This window comes from Lycorma delicatula, chromosome 10 (genome assembly GCF_047948215.1).
Source record: "Lycorma delicatula isolate Av1 chromosome 10, ASM4794821v1, whole genome shotgun sequence".
Lineage (NCBI taxonomy): Eukaryota > Metazoa > Arthropoda > Insecta > Hemiptera > Fulgoridae > Lycorma > Lycorma delicatula.
The window spans coordinates 102,362,164-102,387,889 of record NC_134464.1 but is presented as its reverse complement, the minus strand read 5'-3'; the positions used below and the strand labels follow the sequence as shown (position 1 = coordinate 102,387,889).

Genomic DNA, 25,726 nt, shown 5'->3' with positions numbered 1-25,726 from the left:
TCGTCAGTTAAAAATGATTAAGCTAATCTTCATTTTATAAAAGATAATTTGCAGATGATCTATTGAAGTTAGGACAGAAAGCACAGAGGTGCCTTAAGGCAGTCTCAAGAATTATCGAATTGCAAGATGTTTGAAGAGTAGATATCACGTGAGTAATAGTGAGGGATAACCACATTAAAGATTAGAGAGTTGTATTTAGCTCTAGAGGTGTATCTTGTTACCCAAAAAAAATCTGGTCAACAAACTACTTGTATTGTATTGTTGATATCAGTAAGAAATCTAGCTTTAAAAATATGCTAAATTCTTCACTTCTAATCCTGTAAAAAACTAATGATGGAACTTTTTCCCAAAAAAAAACTTTTCCCTAAATCTGGAAAAATGGGAATAAAAATATTGAAAATATAAGTTTTCTTTCAGTAACACTTGATTTGTATGTATTATAATAAATAAATAAACTTCATATATAATATGATTCAAATAAATAAACTTCATATTTTGTATTATTTTTACAACCCCTTATTTTATAATTTTGGTCTGATTTTTTATTTTAAGTCAGTACATTTACTGCAAAATGAATTTGATTATTAATATTTTTCTAATAGAAAAATTTAGATTTTCATGTTTACTTATCAGTGAAAAAAATACTGTAAATTATAAACCTATCAGTTGGATGTATATATTTATATAAAAATCAAGTATGTTGTATCTATAATACCACGTTTAACTTAACTACCTCTTATTTAAAGAAATGCGAGTGATTTATAGTGGGAATATTTTATGCATGTTCCCAATTTTTTAGACATGTTTTCTTCAAAACTAACTCACTCTAAGTAAAGTTTTTTTTTATTACTGATGATACATTTAAGTAGTTTAAATTCATTTCTGTACTTTATACTTAACATGTCTTGTAATCTCAATAAGCTGTAAGACATTTCTGAATATTCTTTCATTCAACCAGGTCATATTGTTTTCTGTTGGATTTTTTATCGTAAGGTTAAAATTGTTGAACTCATGTGAATCATTAAACAAAATTAAAATGTAGCAAACAATAATGTACATAAGCTCTTTTTTATGTATTACTTTTTTAATGTTATCTTATTAACTTTCAATTTTTATTATTGTAACAAAATATGTTTTTGTTTTTTTCAGGGACACAGTGTTCTCTTCATAAGCGCAGAAGATGGTGATGTTGGTGATCCTCGACCTGTTACTTTATCATTAGAAGGAGATGATTTAAATTATTTTACATTAATTTCCAACGGTACTAATGGTCAAGGTACTGTTGTTACTAATAATAATCCTATCGATCGAGAGAATCATAAAGTATTACAAAATGGTGGTGTTTATACTTTTAATGTTAAGGTAAAGTTGAGATTAAATATTTACAATATGTTTGTTCATTTTAAAATTTACTATTCTATTGAATTAATGCGTATGCAATGTTTTCCATAATTGTATAAGTTCATTTTGAAAATTTTTCCTTTGATGATAATTTCCTGTGTATAATGAGGTAAGAAGAAGGCTTCCCATGTACTCTAACAAGAAGCATTAACATCACATATTTTACCTTACCAGTAGATGATACTAGTACAGATATGTATTTTTTCTCTCTAACAATAGTTATCATAATTCAATAGCATATCATAATAAATCGACCCTGGTTTGTAATTCTGATTTTTGGGCCTTGCAGTTGTTTTTCTAATATTATTTTTTTTTTTAAATTTTACCATAAATTTTCATTGCAATTTAATCATCATAACATGAGTAGATACTATGATCAATTTTTCCTTCATCAGATGGAAAGACCAAATATTTACTGCACCAAATATTTTACGTAGCTTGGTTTAGTCTGCAAGTGATAACCCACCGGGTTGGTCTAGTGGTCTTCCCAAATCAGCTGATTTGGAAGTCAAGAGTTCTAGCGTTTAAGTCCTAGTAAAGTCAGTTATTTTTACACGGATTTGAATACTAGATCGTGGATACCGGTGTTCTTTGGTGGTTGGGTTTCAATTAACCACAAATCTCAGGAACGGTCGAACTGAGACAGTACAAGACTACACTTCATTTACACTCATACATATCATCCTCATTCATCCTCTGGAGTAGTATCTGAAAGGTAATTACCGGAGGCTAAACAGGAAAAAGAAAAAGTCTCTAAGTAATAATTATACTCATACATACAGTAATTGTGGGCAATTTCCTATTTTATTTTGAACAATTTCAGTTGTTACTGCAAGTGCTTTTCTATTAGGATTTTTATTTCTAATTTTATTAATTCTTCTTCTGCATCTCAAAATTAACTTTTCCCCCTTGTAACAAGGTACAATTAAAGTTACCATGTTTAACACTTATTAATTTCCACCACACTAGAATATTAGTTTTAAATTGATTGAATTTGGAAGAAGAAGCTTCAACACTACGGTTCTGGATATCATGTTACATTATTTCTAACTTTAACAATATATAATGAATGAAAAGTCACTGGAATCAATTTATTAATTTTTATTTGCTGCTGATAGTAGATCTTGAAATGAACAAATATTAAATAATTACAGGACATGCACTAAACTCTCTATGTAACAAATTCAAATTCTCCCTTACACAGAAATTTCTCTGTAATGGAAGTCTGTAATGTAACAGGTGCTGCTTTTTTTTTCTTATATTAGTATAAGAAAAATGAAACTACAAGAAGGCTTGTAGTTTCATTTTTCTTATACTAATATTCTAAAACTTGTTGACCCATGCACTCTCATTTTCTGTCAGTCACCATTGTTATGGAGTCATGTACTGCTTGCTATGTCAACCCGTGTAAAATAATGTGCACCGATTGAATTTTTAACAGCAGAAAAAGTGAATGCTGGTGACTTTCATTGTGAACTAAAAGCCATTTATGGCATTGAAACTGTTGATTGAAGTATTGTGAGTAATTGAGCAATAAAATTTCATGCATCAGAAGCGAATATTAAGGGTGAACCTTGCAGTGAATGAACAGTTTCTGTGACTGATGAGACTGACCAAAAGGAGGTGAGTGAGTTGATACAAAATAACCAACCATTGCATCACCATGCAGTTAGGTATATCAAAAGGACGAGTAGGTTACGTATTACACAATTGTGCTATCATTCAATGTGTTCATGTGGATGTCATGTAAACTCACGGTAAAGAACAAACAACAGTGAAAGGAATGTTGTGTACAGCTTCTGAAATGTTATTGTAACAAGGGAAATGACTTCCTTTTCAATGTCGTGTCAAGAGATGAAACTTGGGTTTATCAACACAACCCAGAACAAAAGCAGCAGAAAATCGAATACCAATACTATGTTTCACAATATAAAAAAATTCACAATACCCCCTCTGCAAAAAGAAATTCTGCAATATTATAATGCTCAACGGAAAAAACATCGTGGCAACCATCAATGCCCTTGTGAAGTTGACATTTTTAGCTATACTTCACACTTGATACTCACTAGATTTGGCACACTGTGATTTTCACTTCTTTCTGCAATTAAAGAGATATATTAAGAGTATTCATTTCACTCCAGATGATGAACTGAAGGATACAATACAGTTGTGGATCGAGGAAAACAAGCAGCATTCTTCATTGATGAATGAAAAAACTGATTCCTTGTTGGAAGAAGTGTGTAGGTGTAAAGTGTTAAGCAAAAAAATAAATTTAAGTCTTTTTAGCAAATAAAATGTACTTTTATGCTATATTTGTTTTGTTTGACTATTTCTTCTCATATACGATTAATGAGCAACTTTACATTATATCTCTGCCATCGCTCACTTTTTTTTTTTCAGTTGTATTTGTTGTTGATAAAAGCCATTAGAAATCATAAAATTTTAAAGCTGATCTCTTCTTACAGTCATAATTGTTGCTCCAGCTACCAGTGATGCAAATTAAACTAAATAAATGTGCGGTTTGTTTTGTATTTATTGCGTTAAGTTGTTAAACATGTTAAATATTTGTTTCATACTATTTTTAGAAATTTAAATTATTTATTATCTATTCTCATACAAGTGACCTAAGTGATAAAGATGAAGGTGACAAATTGTCTCTTTCTTTCTTGTTGCCTTCTGACTTTGAGCTAAAAAAAAACTTCAGTTTTTTTAAACTTTAATTCTTGAGCTAGCAATTTTTTTTTAAATTAAAATAAGTAAGAAAAAGATATACTCTTTAATCTGAGGATTTATATTTAAATTTAATTTCTTAGTAGCTTTTTCATAAATTTTCTACGCTGATGAAAAAACATTATAAGAACAGTTGAATCTGAGTTCACCAAATTCAGATCCCTACAGAAAATCATATGCGTAGTTTCTTATGCATAATTTCTTTCTAGGTGTCGGTACTCCATTGCCTGGTTTGAATATGGTTGTAAGTGATGATGATGTCGGTGACAATGCACGATTTACATTAACATTACAATCAGAAGATGAAAGAGTGCATCGTTGGTTTCGTGTTGAACCTACTTCTGGTCAAGGCAGAACTCCAGTTGTTATAAGAGTTAATGACAACACTGATCTTGATTATGATGCTGGTTTAAGATCAGCAAGACTTGCTATTATTGCTTCAATACAAGATGCTGATGTAAGAAAATATTCATTTATTAATTAACCAAATGTTACTTAAGACTGCTAAAATTAAAAGATTGTTGCATGTTAATGGTTCACTAAGTTAGTTATTACTAGTTTATTTTATGTATCATTGATTTATAAAAATATACAATACTTGGTTGATTCATAATTACATGAGTATCTTTAATTAATTAATCGGTTGGACTGATTATAGAAGATTAGATCTACAATAATGGTGTTACTTGAATTGGATTTATCTGATTCTAATTAAATTGAGGTCATGAATTTTGTTAGCTTCCATGGCATTGTCACTTTAGCTGCATTTATATTTCATACATTTGTCATATGTTTCATACATCACACATGACATAAATACAGAGGATCCCATCAAATGTATCATTCAGCTGTAAGTGATACTATAATTTAGAAGAGGCATTCTCTCAAAAGGGAAAGCAACTTCTGATGTTTAGTTCAGTAGGAAATTGTATTAACCCAAAAGTTCTGAGGGGAGAAACCAGATCCCCTTTTTTGGATGGCATAATGCTGGATTCAACAATAGAGAGGTTACAGTGATACACTAAATTTGATTTAGAGGCTACTTTAGAGGAGGTCAAATGTAAACTGTACTTTAAAAGGTTAAATGTAGATGTACTTTTGAGGAGGTCAGTATTGATTGTTTATGGTGAAATAAATAAAGATTGGTCCTAAGGGAAAGTTGCTTTAGTTTTCACTAACGTTTGCAAGATCATAAAATAAAGATAAAAATTAATGATAGGGGTCCAATATTTATACAGTTCAAAGTGATATCCACCAAATCTGTAAGCTTTAACCTTTGCTGTTACAAAGATTGAGGCTGTTAGAGAAATTTCAGTAACTAAGCAAAAAAATGAAGTCTTATCTCTTCTTTTGAAACTAAATACTTTTTATTTCAAGATGGTACTAATTAAAGAACTTTATTTGTTAAATTAATACAGGAGATAGAACCTGCAAACTAATCCAAACGTGATGACCTTGATGTTTGTAATAAATAATTTCTAAAGAGGTCACACATTAATTATTCACTAAATTAAAGTTTCTGAAGTTGGCATTAGAAAATGTTGAAAAATAGTTACAAACTTCTACTTTAAGACAATTCTACATCTCTTTTATACACTCTAAAATTATCTCTTTATGAGTTCTGGTGTTCAACAGCAAAATCTTACATGCAGAAGCTCCAAGTACGGCAAAAGTCTGCTTTGAGAGTTGTCTTGGCTGTCCAGAAAAAAATGTATAAGCTTGTCGGAAGTGGAACTTGCAGTTTTGTCCCTTGAGTTAGATTATTGGATTAAAAACTTAAAACTTGCAAACCGCTAATCTGTTTAAAAGCTCTTTGTCAGACTGTACAAGTTCATTTAAATATAAAATCTTTTCATTGAAACAATATTACTCCGAGACAGTATAGGAATCTACACCAGCAGGGATGTTATTTATTTAACTACTATATATTCAACTACTTCTGTCAGACAGTTTTTATAAATAAAACATCAAATATCATTACCTTATATTTCTACAGACATTATTTTAACAAATTAATACTCCCTATAAATATTGTAGAAAATGTACACTGACGGTTGCCTTACTTTATGCTATGAAAAATCTGGGGCAGGTTTTATTGGGGATGTGTTCTGTTTTCTGAGTAGATTCTTGTATTTTTTTGCTGAAATTCTGATCACTGAGCTCTTCTATGTCTTTGGTTGGGTAAAAGACTTTACACTTTCTGATTCTAGAACTTCCGAATGTTTTTGATACATTTTGGCTATTTTTACAGATGCTAAGAAATATTTCAAGCAATATTGAAGTTAAAACATAAAGAAATTATCTTTCAGTGGATCCACAGCCATTGGAGTATTTTTGGCTCTCAAATACTAGATGGAAATCATTAGAGTTGTATCAGAAATCGGTTCATTGTTACAATTCTAGTAGTCTTATTAACTATGATTCTACTGATGAATAAAAAACATCCTATATAGCTAGTGATGACCATGAGTGTTCATCAAACTTGTGATATTCAATTTTTCCTTACTGACATATCTGTTTGTTCAGAAAATACTTTTGCATCAAGAGAAAAAACAGGACTTCTGTTAATACTCATGCTGTTTTCACCTCTCTTGATCATCTAATTGAATGAAATGTGACCAGTGATTTTACTTTTAATGATTCACCATATATTCCTAGATTGCTGTTTTGTAATTGTATTTAATAACATACAAAGGAAATATTAACTCCTGATGATTCCTTCTCAAATCAAATAATTAACTGGCTGCTTGCTGTGTTGATGTACAGGAGATGTTGGGTTATTGACGTGTTGTGATGTTGGATGCCCATGTAAAGAAGTAAGTCATGAATGATGCTGCCATAAGTTATGACATAAGTAAGCCATGTCATAACTGCCAATAGGAAGTTGTAACAGATGTACGACAATAAAACAAGTGTGGACACATTTTCATGAAGTCTTTTATTTATTCTCTAGACTTATTTGTGAGAACCTGATACTCATTTTGAAGATTAGTATTCATTCATCAACTATTGTAACTTAACAATTAGCATTTTAATAAAATCTTTACATTTTAGAAGATTATAAATTTTCTTTTATTAGACATAACCAAGATGAGTTTATTAATTGACATTTTCCTTTTATATGGATTGTTTTAGAAAAAATACATGGAACAATATGAATTTTATTCTATTTTTAAAAATGACTCTTACTGCTGAGAAACATTTTAATAAAAACTTTTCTTGTTGATAATTTTGTGAAAATTGTCTACAAGTGCTAAAAGTTTATAATTGCCTAATAACAATTCATATCAAAAGTTTATGAGGTGTGGTTATTAAATAGCAAGACTAATCCTGTAAAGTATTTTATCTTATATCTATACATATTTGATTATTATCCCCTTCAATATATACCCTTCCTTTATTCCTACAATGCTCCATGCAAATTTTCTTTTTTTTTTAAACAGTGCTTGAAGTCTTCTTCTGTGAGCTCTTTCATGACACTTGCTACTTTTTCTTTCACAGCTTCAGTGGTTTGAAATTTGTTCCTTTTAATGTAGATTTGACCTTGAGGAACAGACAAAAGTCACATGGCCAGATCAGGCGAATAAGGTGGATGGTTTAACACTTGGCTGTTATACTTGGCTAGAAACGTCTTGACAGACAATGCAGTGTGAACCGGTGCATTGTCCTGTTGAAGAATCCATGACTTGTTCTTCCACATTTGGGTCGGGTTTTTCTTATTGTTTCACGGAGTTGAGCAAGGACCTCAAGGTAGTACTGTTGATTAATATTTTGACCTTCAGGAACCCAGGTACACAATCCCATGAATATTGAAAAAAAACAAGACCCGGGCGAACATCATCTTCAATGTCCTCAGCCATCTTGGAAATGCTTAAACCACTCAAAAATCCATGCACGTGATAAACATTAATTGTTATATACTTTATTTAATGAAAGATAAGTTTCAGTAGCGGTTTTTCCAAGTTTCATATGAAATTTCACGAAATTCTTTGCTCTAATAAAACACTTATTTTTTCGGCAAAACAAAAAGCAGATGTTATTCAAGTGAAGGCCATAGCCAGACTAATGTCTTCAGAAACTGGAGTCGTAACAATCGAAAGAGAAGGCTTCATGCTACACACTGTCGGTTATACGAATTTGGCACATGCGCAGTTCTGCAGTAGTATTAGTCTCATTATTTAATAGCCACACCTTGAATAATTAATTTTTCATATTGCTAAAAAATTGGAATATTCTGAATTAAAATTACTGTCAGGCTTTGCGTTGCTATGAAATGCATACTCTTAAGTGGTCGTTATCATCAATAACTTCTTTATTTTCATTATCAGTACTTGTATGATGTGATGTAATTTTTAGATTGTGTAATATGATTCTATTTTAATATAGGGTGAGATGCAGCAAGTAGCAAGTAGTGGTGTTAAAATTAATATTCTGGATTCAAATGATAATTCACCGATATTTAATGAAACCAGTTATTCATTTACAATACCAGAAGATTTACAACCTGGTTCTTTAATCGCTAATGTATCTGCTACCGATAAAGATAGTGGTGAATTTGGTAAAATTACTTATAGTCTTCGTGGTTTTGGTATGGACAAATTTGGAACAAATCTGAAACATGGAAATTTATATCTGCTTGGAAGTAAGTTGTACTATGTTGAAATTTTTATGGTTAAAAAAATAAAAATTACGGTTCATTGTTTCTTATATGCAGTTATGTAATTAATTTAGTTAAATTTTAATTTTTCAAAACTCAACTCAGTCACCAAACACAGTAAAAAAAACTTAAAAGAAACTAATATCAATAGTTGACTTTTGCAGGATCCCACATAATCAGTCAGTTTTATTTTTTGTGTATTGCATCCCATAACTTAACAATTTTATGCCTGAGTGAATATGCCTGGCATATTCACTCACAAAAATGCTGCAGCCAGTTCAAGGAGTAAAAGCAATCTATACATGGCTTATTGGGAAGAAATATTGAAAAGTGTAATAGTAATAGTTTCCCATTGCCCTTGAATTTATAGTAAATATCAGTTTGCTAAACTGCCAAAACCAAGCAACAACTCCTTCCAAGCAACAACTTCACTACATGGTTTTTCTGTGAAATGAACATCATTACCTTAAACGAAGCAAATTCTGATCTGTGTTACTTTTATCTCAGATGATTTACATATCTGTAAGAGAGACTGGTATAGATACTGTAAAGTAATAAATTAATGTGGGAAACAATGAATTGTATACATATGTAATATACGATTTATGTATGTGCAAACACAGTGTAGCTGACATAAAGATGGTTTGTTGTTAACTGAAATTCATGATAAATTTTCATTTTGTAAACATTGTCCATCTCTAAATTTATAGTCAACAGGAAGAAAAAATCTAATGGTTTTATGAGGCATATATTTTTGTTTCCGGTAATTTAAAAAATTATTATACTGTTATTTCTTTAAAACAATTTTCACTAAGCATTCTTTAATAATAAAATTGTTTAACTTTTATTAATTGATTTGCACTTTTTAGTTTGTTTAATAAAATTTTGCTGTTTTATCAACTTTTTAATAAATTTTTTGAAGTTCGCACTTAGTTGGGATACTTAATGATCTGATTTGTTATTAAAATTTTGTATTACGTGTGTTTGTGTTAAAAAAACTTATTACATGTTTGTACACATACATATGTAATAATAATTCATATTCAACAATTAAACATTGTTGAATCTGCCTGCAAAATTAAATTATTAATAATAATAATGTTTTAAATTGAATAATAATGTTTTATTGTAGCTACTTCATTCAATATAGAAGCTCTTTTGTTCATCAGCTGTATGTATTTTTAAAAATACACAAAAAATATATAAATTCTTGTATATTTTAAAAAAGTGATTCACTTTTTTATAGTCTGTAAAAGAGTTTTGCTTTTACCCAATTCAAGATAGATCTTTAATAGTAATATCTGCAACAACATTGTTTTTAACCAATAAAAACCAAATGTTTTTAAAATTGTATGTTTATTTTTATTAATATTTTTGTTAAATGTACAGGCTGATTGCACACATGGCAATCTCATGGGAGATGATTCTATAGCCAAAAATAAGAAAAAAAGTTCTTATAAACGTAGGTCAGAAAACAGTTTGTTAGCGAGTTTTGGTTCACGAAAATTTAACCCTGATTTCTGCTTCATCTCTGAAATTAAACCGTACTAAAATTCTTTAAGTATATATCGAGGGGTAAATTTTGTTCTTCCTTGTGGAGTTAAGAAATTGAATGAAGTGGTTCCAGATCTCTATCTTGCTTAGGTTTTAAGAAAAACCGGAGTAAAACATGAAAACATTTTGTCGGAAAATACAATTCTTTAGATTTGGAATAAAATAACTTTGTTAATTTACCAATAAACAATTAAAAATCTCTAGATAACTTTGTAGAGAATTTTTTTATGAAAATATAGGTGTAAATAATGCCTATTAAAATTAAACATAGGTTTGAGAAGTTCAACTTTAATTAGAAACAAAATATACAAACTGGATCAGAAAAGTGATATGATTTTAAACAGAACAATTTACACAAAAATACTAAAACTTATAATAATAAATTTGAAACACATCCTTTTAAAACACATTAAACATTTTTATTTTTTAATAGGTTGTCACTAACAGCTGATCAGCAGTTAAATTTAGTGTCTAACATTTGAATATTCATTTGAGCAGTGTTTGTACTGTTATTGTTTGGTCAGTCATTCACTGTGGGTGATACCATAAATATTTTTTCATTTGGATAGTTGACAAACATGTTATTAATAATGGTAAAGTAAATAAAAATCGATTGGCTGCTGTGTGTGTGTGCACATGAGAGAGAGTGAGAGAGAGAGTATATATATATATATATATATATTTGTGTGTGTGTGTGTGTGTGAATACCAGGAAAATTATCCAAATTGAAGAGTACTGGATTGTAAAACAGTTGAGGTATTTGAGAAGCAAGTTTGAGAAACAGGTATGCTTAAATCACAACGATTTGATGCTGGTCGTGAAAATTTTGTGAGAAATGCCAATGCTGAAGAAGCAGTATTGAATGCATTACAATTAGTTCCCATCTCAAGCACCAAAAGGTTGTTACATCGCTTCCATGCTCGCAATCAAGTGTGTGGTGAACGTAATGGGAGCAACAACTATACCTATTTCATACAACATGAACTAAACTACATCATAAATCAGAACTATTGCTATCTGATTTTGATAAACGGATGAAATTCTGTCGATGGTTAATTAAAAAATGTGAATATCTTCCTGATTTTCTAAGTAATATTATAATTACTGATGAATCCTGTTTTACAAGAATGCCATTGTAAATTATTGAAACACACACTTGGGGAGAAGAAAATTCCCATTAGATTGCTTATTAAATGGCTACCTTAATCTCCCAATCTCACGACAGTGGACTTTTTCCTTTGGGGTTGGATGAAGTCATTAGTACATTCCACTTGTATTGGCACGTAAGAAGAATTTAGATATCATATAATAGAAGCTGGAGCTACTGTTAAGAATAATAATGATGCTATTAGGTATGCCCAGCTAGCATGAATTCGCCAAACTGAACTATGCACTGAATAGAATGGTGGCCACATTGAGCAACTGCTTTAAAAAAAATGTTTGCAGTTTTTCTAGGAACCATTTTAATAATTAATCATTTTTAGAAAAAACCAAAAAGTATGTGATTTTTAATTTTTTAAATCTATTTTTTATTCATTTGTTTCTGTTATTGATTAGTTTTCTATTTATTTTCATTTACATTATGTTGTTCAAACACTGATGAAAATTGTTCTGTTTAAAATCATATCACTTTTCCGATCCAGTTTATGTGTTTTGTTTCTAATTGAAGTTGAACTTTTCAAATTTGTGTTTAATTTTATTAGATGTTATTTACATCAATTTTCTCTGAATTAAACTTTTTACAAATTTTTATTTATTTATTGGTAAATTAATAAAGTTATTTTATTTCAAAACTAAAAAAGTGTATTTCCTGACAAAAAGTTTTTGTATTTTACCTGTTTTTTTTTTTTAACCTAAGTAGTTTTAATCTAATTTCTGAGATCAAAAACCATAAGGAAGCACCAAATTAACCCCTTAATTTATATCCCAAGAATTTTAGTATGTTTTAATTTCAGAAAGGGAGCAGAAACAGAACTAATGTTTTGTGAGCTGAAACTCACTAGGAAACTGTTTTCTGATTTATGTTTATATGAACTTATTTTCTTATTTTTGGCTATAGAATCAACTCCCGATAGATAGCCGTGTAATTTGGAATCATTATGTATATGACAAAAATTTAATGAATGAAATTAATTTTACAGTTTCAAATAATTACACACTATTAACATAATAAGATTTATTTTACTTTTTTTTTTTTTAATTAAGTTCTTTTTTGTTCATTAAGAACTAGATTATGAAAAACAGTCATCATATTCATTAACCATGGAGGCTAAAGATGGTGGTGGTCGTATTGTTTCCACAAATATCTTGGTCCATTTAACTGATGTTAATGATAATCCACCAGTTTTTGAATTGTCTGATTATAGAAGAACAGTCAGAGAATGTGCTACTACATTTCAGCCTCAATTTTTTTGGATGTCACAAATGGTTTCCCCATAGCTGCAGCCTTACCTGAATAAAATAGAAATAGCAATTGCTATAGAAATTAATTGTTAAGATACATTTTTCAATAATTTAATATGATGATTAAGTTTGTCATAATAATTCATACTGTTTATTATTTAAACTTTCATTGTATTAAATACTTAATTAACTGTTATGTTTGGTGTATTGACAAAACATAATGACTGTTAGCATTTCATCTGCACTGTTTTCTATTAGTCCAGGAGGTATCTATTTTAAAATGGGCATACTTGGACTTTTTCTATATGATCACTAATTTTTTATTTAATGCCTTTGGAATATCATCAGAAATGATTATTTCATTATTTACCAATTGAAAGTTAAATTTTTATTAAACAAAATGTAAAAAAGATCACAAATATCCAATTTTTTCTCCCATTTCCTTAGATAATCAATAACTGTTCATTTTAGAGAAATATTTGAGAGAAAAAAGTTTCGTTATTCAATTTTATGCACATCATCAGTTGCAAATAGAAAAATACATTATTACTAATGCAAAAATAACAATAACTCAAAAAAAAAGAAAAAAGAGAGAAAAGATTTTGGTGAATTCTTTTTGAGTACTTATATTATAATAGGACCTTCAGATTTTGCCTTAAAGAACTTTTTGGTACGATAAAGCAACACGCCAATTTTCAATAAAATCTGTCTGATTGTTTTTGCGCAATCATTTTGCAATACACAGATTAAAAAAAAATGCAATTTTTCCAAATTGTTTAGAGCCTGAAATAAAGTCTCTAGGTACTTGAAAATTAAATCACATATAAAAGAGCACTCAAACTTTCAAGTGCATTTAGAAAAATTTAAATCAGTTAATTAGAAGAGCCTAGGAAATTTTTCAAACACTTGTAAGTTTTTTTGCTTTTAAACGAATTGAATATTTTCATGAATTTTTATCTAAATTAATTTTAATTTTAAAAAGCACACGTACTCAGAAAGATGCTTCTTTAAAAAATTAAGTTTCGATTCGTTAATTATCTCTGGAAATATAACTGATCAGAGCTGACGTGCATTGTGCAGCTTTTGGAATAAATTGTTATTGATAAATTAATAGATCGATATTTAGCAATAATTCACATTTACCAGTATGATATTTGAACTTTTTAGCTTACAAGACATCGATTTAAAATAAAAATCTGATATGGACACCACATGACTTCTTTGTATGCCTATTAAATTAGATATACACATTTTTAAAAGTACATACAATTTTATTTCATTAATAACTTCTGATTTTATATATATACGAGGTGCGAAAATAAAGTAATGAGACTGATTTTTCTTTGCAAGATGTGGCAACCGTCTTGCGTAGGCACACCATCTTTGACCTTGGTCTATAAGCTACTTCTAGTCCAAGCGACACATTGATGTAACTGCTCAGTCATGAGTTGTGCTGTAATAAGTGAATACGTGTTTGCGTCTCTCATCACAGGAATGAAACCGCAAAATATTGCGCAACAGTATGCCATTTCTTTTTGCGTTAAATCGGGTGAAAACGCGACGACAACTTATGGTAAGCTTCAGAAGGCTTTTGGAGAGGAGGTTATGTCAAGAGCTCATGTTTTTCGGTGGCATAAAATTTTTAGTGAAGGCAGAACGAATGTTGAAGATGAAGACCACACTGGACGACCATCAACCTCACGGACAGATGTCAACTTGACCAGGGTGCGTGAAATCGTACGATCTGATCAAAGATTATCCGTGAAAATGATTGGAGAAGAACTCAACATCAATCGAGAAACGGTTCGTCTAATATTAACTGAAGATCTTGGTATGAGAAAGATTTGTGCAAAAATGGTCCCCAAAAAGTGTGAGATTTTTAACAATTTTTAACAACAGCGAAAAACACGGTAAAAATGTGGCAGCTGATCTGTTAGAGCAAACGGAAAACAAAACAGATTTGTTGAGCCGTGTTATCACTGGTGATGAAGGTTGGTTTTTTCAATACGATCCAGAGACAAAACGCCAAAGTTCGCAATGGTGCTCAAAGGGATCACCAAGACCAAAAAAAGCTCGCATGTCAAAGTCAAAAGTGAAATGCATGCTTGTGTGCTTCTTCAATTCCAAGGGAATTGTTCATAAAGAGTGGGTGCCTCCTGGACAAACAGTTAACCAATATTTCTACAAAGAAATTTTAGAAAGACTTCGTAAACGAGTTCTTTGTGTCCGTGCCAACATTGCTGATAATTGGATTCTGCATCACGATAATGCGCCATCCCATACTGCTCTGTCAGTACAGCAATTTTTAACCTCAAAACAAATTTCAGTACTAAAACAGCCACCTTATTTACCAGATATCGCTCTGTGCGACTTTTTTCTATTTCCAAGAGTCAAAATGGCGGTCAAGGGACACCATTTTCAAACAACACAAGATGTCCAAAAAGCTGTGACGAGGGACACAAACACGTGTTCAAATATTACATCACAACTCACGACTGAGCAGTTGTATCAATGTGCCGCTTGGACTAGAAGTAGCTTATAGACCAAGGTCAAAGATGGTGTACCTATGCAAGCTGCAGGGTTGCCACATCTTGCAAAGAAAAATCAGTCTCATTACTTTATTATCACACCCCGTATATATATATATATATATATATGTTTTAATTGTTATTATTTATTATAAAACTTTTTTTACAATCACAAGTTAATAATTATTAATAAATCAATATATTTTAATTAAAGAAAAAAAAAAGAAGAGAAGTCAAATTTGAACCGATGTCCTTCCCTTTGTAAGATCCAAATATTTCATTAATTAAAAGTTTATTTGGCTATAACTTTGGAACCATTGAAAATAAGAACCTTATGATATATTATTGAAAAGCTCTCAATGAGGGCTTATTACTGCAGTTAAGAAAAAGGTCAAAGATTTTTGGATACTTTTGGTCCAGTTGATTGTAATAAAAAGGGGAATTGCACAACTAGATGTTGTGATGTATATCACAAACCTTTTGTGATCTATGTACAAACATACGTATGTAAAGACATCACACCAAAACTACTCAAAATGGATTCAGGGGTGGTCAAAATTAATATTTCCATTGAAATATTCATAACCTAAATTTTTCACAATCACAAAACAATAATTTTGTTTATTAAAATTGCAAGTATGTTTGAAAAATTTCCTAGGCTCTCCTAATTAACTGATCTAAATTTTTCAAAATGCATTTAAAAGTTTGCGTGCTCTTTTCCATATGATTCAATTTTCAAGTATCTATTGACTTTATTTTCAGGTTTTACACAATTCAGAAAAATCGCATTTCTTTTTTTTAAATTTGGACAGCAAAATAATTTTGCTGTCAGATTTTGTCTGACAGCAAAAACTGTCAGACTGATTTTTTTAAATTTGGTGTGTTCCTTTATCTTCTTAAAAAGTTCTTTGAGGCAAAATCTGAAGGTCCTATGTTTATAAGTACTCAAAAAATTACCAAAAAAGTTTGTTTTTTTTTCATTTTTTTGACAGTTATTCCTTTTTTTTACAACAATAATAATGTATTTTTTTGATTTGCAACCAATGATGTTTGTGCAATATAACAACAAAACTTTTTTCTCTCAATTTTTTCTCTAAAATGAACAGTTATCAAGTTATTTAGAGAAATATGAGAAAAAATGGATGATTTTGAGATTTTTTATATTTTGTTTAATAAAAAGTTAAGCACACCTTTTTCAGCTGGTGTATAATGAAATAAACATTTCTGATCATATTCCAGAGGCATTAAAGTAAAAATTAGCGATCATATAAAAAAAGTCCAACTCAAAACAGATACCGCCTGGACTGTATTTGCAGGAATATTAAATAGAAAAAATTCTGTTATAAAAAGGAAAAAAATTAATTTCTGATCCAAAAGGTGTCTATTACTATATTTTTTAAATGCACTGTTGCTTATGTTTAGAAAATCCAGTAGCCAAGATTAATTGTTTAAAATAATAATGCCTTAAGATACAGATAAACTTTATGTAATAAAATAGGTAATATATATGTTTATATTTATGTATATATACAAATTGAACTTTTATTTATTTAGTGTCTTTTTGTATTCATTTTGTATTTATTGGTTTTATAGGTGTTCCACCGCTACACGGATCAGTGTCAGTTTATGTGAGAGTTGGTGTATCTGGTAATCAGAGACCAGTTTTCCGTGGTTCACCATATAATGTTTCTATACCAGAAAATTTACCACCTGACAGCCCTGTAGTAGCAGTAAGAGCAACCGATCCAGATGGTCCTGACAACCAGGTTGAATATCGTATTGGGACTGGTGCTGATAATTTTTATATAAATAACACGTAGGTATTAATCGAGTTGCTTTAGTTAAAAATGTAGAATTTTTAACTGTGATGATAATAAAAAGTTAAGGTTTGGTATATATTATATTATTTTGTCTTAAAAATTATTTATATTGTCCATTCTTTTTACAATTTTCATATTGGACTATTTTGTTCATTGCAATTTATTTATATATTTAAGAGATGACTCATATTATAGTTTGAAAGATGAAATAAACAAAGAAATATGTAAATATGTATTAATGAATGATTTTGAATATTTGCAACAGTTTATTTTTTTTTCTACCAAAATAAGGAGTTAAAAAAATGCAATTAGTAAATTAGTTAGTTAATGTTATTCAGCAATGATTTGCAGGTAATGTGTGCGGATTTCCTTTAAAAACATTTTTATCTTTTGATCATTAATTATAAAGTACATCTTGTATATAGTTACAGAAGGTGATTGCTTATAAAAGGAAAACAAAAGTAATTATTTTAATGAGATATATGAGTAGGCTCTTTCTTATCAGAATAACATTCAGTTTACATCTATAATAAAATGCAGAATATGATTGCACAATCTTAATATGGGAATATCAATAAGGGAGTTTATAGTATAGTTGAAGATATAAATAAGTAGCTTAAAAAAGGTTTATTGATATTTGGTAATTTTATTTATAAAAGCAGAAGTAATGTGCTTTGGCTCTAAAAGTAGAAGTTTATAAAAACTTTTCATCTAAAAATTTTAATAGCCTTGCTGAAAAGATACTTAAATAAACCTGGAATAAGTCTATATTAAAATATGTTTACTTTTTGTTTTAAAAATAGAATTATTTTGATATTAATTAATAAATCACAATGTAATAAAAAGTAACTAAAAGTGAATAACAATTTTTTGTTTAAATACAGAAGCTCCTGGATAATTCAAACTAATAAAAACCCATGGCTATTCAAGTTACGAAAAATTTGGATTATCAAGGGTTAACTTGAAGGTAATAGGGTAGGGTATTGAGGGAATTTTGGAAGTCAAAATAAGTGCTGAAACTCTTTCTTTTAGAACACAAACAGCACTTTTATTAATGTATTGATACTTACGTTCTAAACATGGATTTTATCGTTGTTTCTTTAAAAAGTCTGTCATTTTTGTCTGTTTCATTGAAGTTAGTGATTTTTTTATGATGTCTTTTCATATTTCAGCCAATAACAGTATTTATACGGTGGAATGTTGTTCTCTGTTGCCCGTTGAATACAAATGTTATAACAATTTTCTGCTGCTTCATCCTTTACACTCTTTGCTTCTATTTCAGTTTCATCATCATTTTCAACATTTTCATCTAACCTTTGTCATACTGCTTTAATAATGACATCGTTGGATTTAAGACGGAAACATTCTTTCACGTCTATGTTAATCTGGTTCGTAATATCTTCTTTCGTTATTTCCAGTTCAAGGTTAACAATTCTAGTCGCTTCTACCACACTTCCTATTGGTTTACTTAGACTAGTGCTTACATTTTCATTATCTTTTGAGTTTCAATTACACGGTACTGTGAATTACACGGGGTTTAGATTATTCATGGACTTTTGTACATGTTTTATTGGAATTTAAAATAAATATAATAAAGTATGTAAAACAAATTGAAGATACTAATCTGTAACTATACATTAAATGAAAGTGTTGTCTATAAATTAAATTACTTTGAGTTATTCAACAAAAAATATATCATTCTATGAATTTGTTCTTGATGTAAATGCTTTCAGAAAAATAGCTAGAATTATAAAAATATAAATTTAGCAATCTATTATGGTCTTATTATTTCATATATATTAAGTAGGTATTTTTTAAGGGGTGCCTCATCATGTTCTAATTTATGAAGAATGGAAGGGACTGTTAGATATGAAACAGATTCCTGGAAGTAAAACATTTGTATTACCAGTTTTGTACATTGTACAATTAAATAACTGTTATAAACATTAAATTTTTAGCTTTAAAAAGAATAAAAATATCAGTCTCTTTTGATGATAGTACAAGGTATAAGAAAAATATTTACATTGAATAGAATAATCTTTAATTGTTTGAAAAAGATCCAACATTTTGTGACTAAATTAATAAAAAATATTCAAATAGACTAAAAGGTTTAAGAGATGAACAACATTACTGAAGACATTTTTAATTGGTAATGCATTCTGTTCAACTGATGAATACAAATTCTCATATTTAATTGATGAATGTTTTTCTCGAATGATTTTTATTAATATATCATAAATTGCAATATTTTATATTTATATATATTTTAATAATAATTTTTCCATATAAAAAGCTTAATTTGTTGTGACTGTAGGCTCATCCTCAAAGATTCAAATATTGTATCATTTTTATTTTTGCAAGTCGCTTAATAAAATATTAATGAACAAGTTTGTTGTTAAATAAAAAATTTTTGCTCAGGAAATAGAAACTGAGAGTTTTGTACTTCAAGATTCATAATGGCATGACAAAGAAATACACCAACAATCTATAAAGAACCTCAAATGCCTTTATCAGGCATTTTTTTACGGTGGGTAAAATTGCATTTACTTGTCTAATATAAATGTTGTTATAATGATACTGCAAATTAATAATTACGGTCTGCAATTCAATGGATATAACAGAGGTAGCCAAACGTCTGAATTATGTAGTTGTAAATTCCATTAAATTAAATAAATTATTACATGAATTTTATGCAAATCTATCATTTATTCCACTGAATGAATTATTCAATTTTTATTATTATTATTTACTGTGAAGTAAATTCATTTGATAAATTTAACATACTTTTGCCTTGTCAATAAAGCACATTTTTTTTTTTTTTTCAATAGCAGTGGTCTATATAAGTTATTTGTAAATCTATGCCTATTGTGTATCACCTTACACTAAAAATAGTTAAATGAAAGAAAAAATTTATCGGCTGAGTTATCTGAAAAATCCAAACTGAACAAATTACTATATTACAAAAATAAAAATCTCTTAATACAACTTTAGATAATGAAGTAAATTTCATATTGTGTGTATTTAAAATAAAATAAACATGCTAAACGGATGACGATTGAATGGAGGAGAGTTTTAAACAATAGTGAAACTCCATACGCAACAGACTCAGAATTTAAGAACACACAGGAGGCTTCATAAATCCTACAGAGTTGGCAGCCAATATGTAAAGTGATTAAGCTGTTTACTGCTGCAGTAAACATCAAAAAGAACTACAGATTTTTACAAGATGCAGTTTTTTTAAGGTATAAATAACTATTACTAATTATATTTAATTTTTTCATTTGTAGATGGCTTGGTTAAAAGAAGAAGGATTTGGAGGTATCATGGTTTGGTCTGTAGTTATGGAAGACTTCAGAGGGTCTTGTGGAACAGGAAAATTCCCATTAATGAATGCAATGGGACAAGAATTAGATGGTTACACAGTAAAATTGGAATATGATGGTCCTTAGGAAACTTCTAATCCTGTTGGTGGTGGTGTTGGTTATACAACTAAAGATCGTAAGTTCTTTACCAAAAATAAAATAATAAATTATACTGTATAACGATAACCAATTTTTAATTTGCTAGTTTAATTTACTTACTTAATGTAAGAATTATCTTATTGTTCCAAGCTGTATGAAATTAGTTTAACTGTGGAGTAGAATATAAATTTTTTTGTGAATTTTGAGTATCCAAATAACCTTTACTTTTTGCAACACGGTTAAATAATTATTAAAGAAACCATATCCTCCTTATTCTGTATGTTTAGAATTGAGACATTTTTTAATAACAATCTCGTTATCTAATATATAAAAATAATATAATCTCTATAATCATTATGTAGAGTTATTAATGTCAGTTTATAAATATCAACTGAATTTTTTTCCACTAAATTTCTGCTCGTACATCTGTAGTTAAATAAATGATTCTTTACTGAGGATGTCCATTAGCTGCCATAACTTAATATCGGTTAGTTTGCCAGAGTGGCTGTCACAAAATTTAAATTTGAATAAGGCTTGGCATTTTTTATTCACTATAAAATTCAGATATCACTAAGAGACCGTAAGTGAGTATAAAAGTGCTGTTGCTTAGAAGATGAATAAATAATCTCATCGGTTGTAAGCGACCTTACATGAAATCCAAATCATTCATGAAAATTAGTAACGTACAAACATCTCCAAGAATGAGCATCCAACACCAGGCAGGCATACTAGGAAAAGAAAGAAATGTTTTTCCATTGTATTTTTCACTTTATCAAAAATATCAAAATGGGATTTTGATATGTAATAGACTTCAGCTGTTGAGGAATATAAAAAATATAAGTGATGTTTTTCATTGTCCATTAATTACAATAAATTTCCCTCATATTTTATTATTTATATGTGAAAACTTATTCACAGTAATTTTATTTATGTAGTTCAATCTCACAATAACTTTAAATTTATGTAATTGTAAAGCTCCATTGTTTTATTTCTTATAGACTTTTTTTATTCTTAATCTTTTATTACTTATCCTTCATCTTCTGGAATACAATAAATCTTCTTCATTCCCTTAACATCTCCACTTTTACAAAATATTTGAAATTCTGTGTTATTTTAAATAATGTTACTCTGTTAAAAGAAATCAACATTATTAACAGTTTCAGTTTTCCTAGTACTTGTTTCTCATTGCATTCTTTTTCCCTTGTTTGTATTTTTGAGAATATACCACTTACATTTATCTAAAGTGTCCATATCCACAGCACAGACCCAGTTAGAAATCAGGTAAAGATAAAACCCATTAGACACTCCAAGGGAAGAATGGATCCAGGATCGATGAAGAGACTGAATAATTTAAAATCCAGTCCATCTATCTGTAGTGGACCACATAATAAGAAAAACAGCCCCATCAGTAGGAGTGTTTCAAGCTTCTCTGTGGACACTGAGTTTCCACTTTCATTTCCTGAGAAATTATGGTACCTAGGATCGGTACTGCGTATTAGTGATCAGCAACCTCAGCTCAAATGTATGCCTCAATTAATCTCTATTCTTTACGTATTAAACAGCTACCTGAAAACAAATTTAACCTTTCTTTATTAAGCAAACCAGTTTTCCATTCCTAAAATTGTACGCCCTGTGGAATTATCTGACTGCATTATAAACCATTCACCCAGACCCCCCACTGGAGGATTAAGTGGTGGTAATCCTTTACTTGAGTGAGTAGATAATATTCCTGATATTGATTTGCGATGCTACTACCTCAGGTTCAAGTAGCTAGCTAAAAGTTGAACTCTTAATGGATTTGAACCCCCTACATGTTACTGTTTTTTTACTTTTTGAACTGATGTAAGTGCCTAATTGTAATTTTGGCTGTATCCCTAACGTAATGTAATTTTTAAGTAAATTGTATTTGATATTTATAATAAGATGGATATTTTAAGACTTTATATCAAAACAATAGAAAAGTAAACAAAATAAAATATCAAACACATCAAAATGATGTGCCATAAATTTGAACAATTCTTCTATTTCTGTAAATTTGTATTATTTTATTTACTGAAAATTTTTCTTGTTCCTTACATCTTTCTTTATTTCATTATAACTTCTTTCTCTACCATAAGTTTCATCTTCTCTTTACTTTCATTTTTTCCTTATTATTATTTTATTGAATGATACTAGAATATTGCTCAACCAGATATATAATTTTCAGTTCTTTTGTTATACTTTTTTTTAAATTATCTATTATTGTTTTAATTTTTTGTTAAGAACATTAAATATATATCGTTCAAAAGATAATTCAATTAGTTTTAAAAAATAAAATTATAATTAAATAATAATTAAAATTATTAAACACAAATAATCATTAATCAAAAGAGATTGTTAATTATTATTATTGTCATCAACAAAATGTATAAACTTGAGAAATCTATAAAAATGCTGTAGAGCTTTATCAGTATTTATTTAAAACAAATGAAAGTGAATTTTCTATTATTTGTGATAAAAAGGTACAATAAATTTGAAATTTAAGATACTTTAAGATACTTTCTGTATTAGCTTTTTATATTCTTTACTAGCAGTAATGAATTACAGTTCTTTGAGCCATACTCAAACACTAATTGTATTTAAGTGTGATTATTTACTTGTTTCTTTTAATTACAATTGTAGATATTATCTTAAAAGTAACTGGATGCAACACAATCTTCTCTATAAATCTTCTAAATGTAGACACGACACACAAAATAACACGACAGACATTCTGCTCATGACGGCATTCTACGTACCTATATAAAACACAAAAATATTCATCCTTCCAAACCGATTATTGAGATTGTCAAGACCTGTCAACACCTTCATCAACAAATACTACAAGGCCACACAGGGGGCCACATACCTTTTAGATAATTGCTGAGAGATGGATGGAGCAATGCACTTCACAAACCTATCAGAGTATATCAATTTCCTTCAACGTTTCTATTCCCTGTTCTATAGTTGTTTAGCAACTATTATATTGTCTACCGGCCTCCTTCTTTCTCTTCATATACTTACAGAGAAAGCAAATTTCAGATCAGTTGAGTTGGACTCAACCGATCTGAAAATAATTATATTACTGCTAAATCCAAAAGCATTTTACGATCTAGGAGTAACTATTTAGTTTATGTGTGAGTATTGTTATTGTAATAGGCAACTTAATGTGTGTCACAAGTCACTCACAAAATGACATATATAGCCGTACTCAAAAATACACCTAGTATTTCACGATGGGCTTATTAGGGATTTTCCTGTGCCTTCTTTACTTAAATGAATATACTTTTGCATTTGTCTAAAAAAAATACCGGTGATGTTCAGTACTACACATTACATTTTCACTCTGTTTACTGTGGGGACTGGCCATTGTGTATAGTGAACATCATTATTATCAGAGAAAGTTAGTCTGACAGTGTCTTCTTTATCTCAGTTGTTGCTGTATGTGTATCATAATCATAAAAAAGAATGGAAAAGATAGTATCAGGAAAAATATGATATAATTTCCTTTTTTAAGCTGCGAAACCAGCAAAATCTCTAAAAATTTTAATATTTTTCTTCAGAGAACTAAGATTATAATGAATATATTTTTTCCACAGGAAATGCAGTGTCATGTGAAGAGGAAGACGATTAAATATCATACCACCCAGATAAAGCAGATTGCACTTTGTACTATATGTGTGAAGGTGAAAGAAAACATCATATGCTATTCCCATAAAATCTTTTGTTCACCCTGAAAATGTCTGTGATTGGGCAGAAAACGTAGAAGGCTGCATGCATCATACTCAAGCAACACTACCTGCTAAGAGGAGATAAAATAATTATTATAATAACATTAAGTTTTCCTATTTTTTTAACAATGAGCTCATTTTCTATTTACTTTACACTGGTACAATTGTTTGTTCGGTCTACCTTTTTTGAATTTTATTTATGATTGGCCATTATTTTATACTGTACCTAATAATTATTATCTTTAATTTATAAATACTATTAATACTTCTGTTTTAATTATGCATTTTTTTTTTTAATGTTTTGTATTTTATGTCAAGTAATGTTATTTGGTTTAAAAAGTTATTATGATTACTTTACTGCTTTTTTACTGTAATTACTTTACTTATTTCTTTTTATAATAACAAATAATTGTTTCTTTATTTTTTGTGTATAAAATAATTTGTTGATTTAAAAGTGTTGATTCCTTTATTGTAATTCTTTCCCGTGTTTGTTTTTATTTGCTTAATAATTTAAAAATTATTCTTAATGTTTTTCCTTTTTTTTTCTAGATATTTGGTTCTGGTTTAATAATGACAATCTGTTGCTGATTACTTTACTTGTATTCCCTATTTATATAAAAATGTTTATTTTAATTACAAAGTTTTTCTGTAAATTGACAGTTGATATTTTTAATAGATCATCTGCAAAGATTCATTGCCAACATACTTAATATTCTTGTATCGCTTTGGTATATTTAATAAATCTTTTAAATAAATTGATGGTAAATTACTGGTCATTTTTTGTTAATTTCTTTTACATATAACATTTTTATGATCATAAACTTTAAATGTGATTTATATCTTCACAATTTATTCTGATACATTTGTATATTATTTTGTATGTTATTACTAATTTTAATAATTATGGTGTCATACAGATTTTTTTTGTTGAAACTATTAATATTCCATTTCAGATAAAAAAATATATTTATATATATATATATGTATGTATGTATGTATGTATGTATACATACATGTAAGGGTGTTTTTATATTGACATGGTTTTAACCGCTTACAATTACTTTGACATCTTTTGGTAATATTGAACAGTTATACTTGGATAATTTTTTTAAAAGTTATTATAATAAGCAGGCCGTAATGACATATAACAGCGAATATGATAAAAGTTTCTTATAATTTTCTATTGTAATATACAAAATATATATATATATATATAATTGTAATTGTTATGTAATTGTTATGTTTATTTTAACTACAGATTGATATCGTGGCAGTTGATCATTGATATGGTGCAGGCCCCTTGGGGTGGTTGGATAGATTGATAAAACAGAATTAATTGATATGTATTAATATTTATTGATTTGTGTTACAAAATGAAATGCATTATGACAAAAGCTGTTTGTTGTGCATGGGGATTGAAAGG

The 25,726-nt window shown here is 28.9% G+C and overlaps 2 protein-coding genes across 4 annotated transcripts in view; one reads left to right on the top strand and one right to left on the bottom strand.

Annotated features, from left to right (window-relative positions):
- The first annotated feature begins 1,236 nt into the window (after nt 1-1,236).
- LOC142331039 (protocadherin gamma-B2-like) lies at nt 1,237-25,229 on the top strand. Its single transcript, XM_075376654.1, has 6 exons — nt 1,237-1,362; nt 4,341-4,588; nt 8,518-8,773; nt 16,867-17,089; nt 20,381-20,591; nt 24,172-25,229. Exons 2-5 carry the CDS (start codon nt 4,370-4,372, stop codon nt 20,391-20,393), a joined length of 711 nt encoding a protein of 236 aa, XP_075232769.1. The 5' UTR covers nt 1,237-1,362; nt 4,341-4,369; the 3' UTR covers nt 20,394-20,591; nt 24,172-25,229.
- Nucleotides 10,142-25,726, bottom strand: part of LOC142331040 (uncharacterized) — a 107,721-nt gene continuing 92,136 nt past the window's right edge. For 2 of the 3 annotated variants that reach the window (XR_012757875.1, XM_075376657.1), the window contains one exon: nt 10,142-12,793. Coding sequence is in view for 1 of the 3 variants with exons in the window: in XM_075376657.1 (XP_075232772.1) it covers nt 12,732-12,793 (62 nt within the window). In the remaining 2 variants the exon portion in view is untranslated. The remainder of the gene's footprint in view (nt 12,794-25,726) is intronic. The other variant, XR_012757873.1, reaches the window with a different exon arrangement.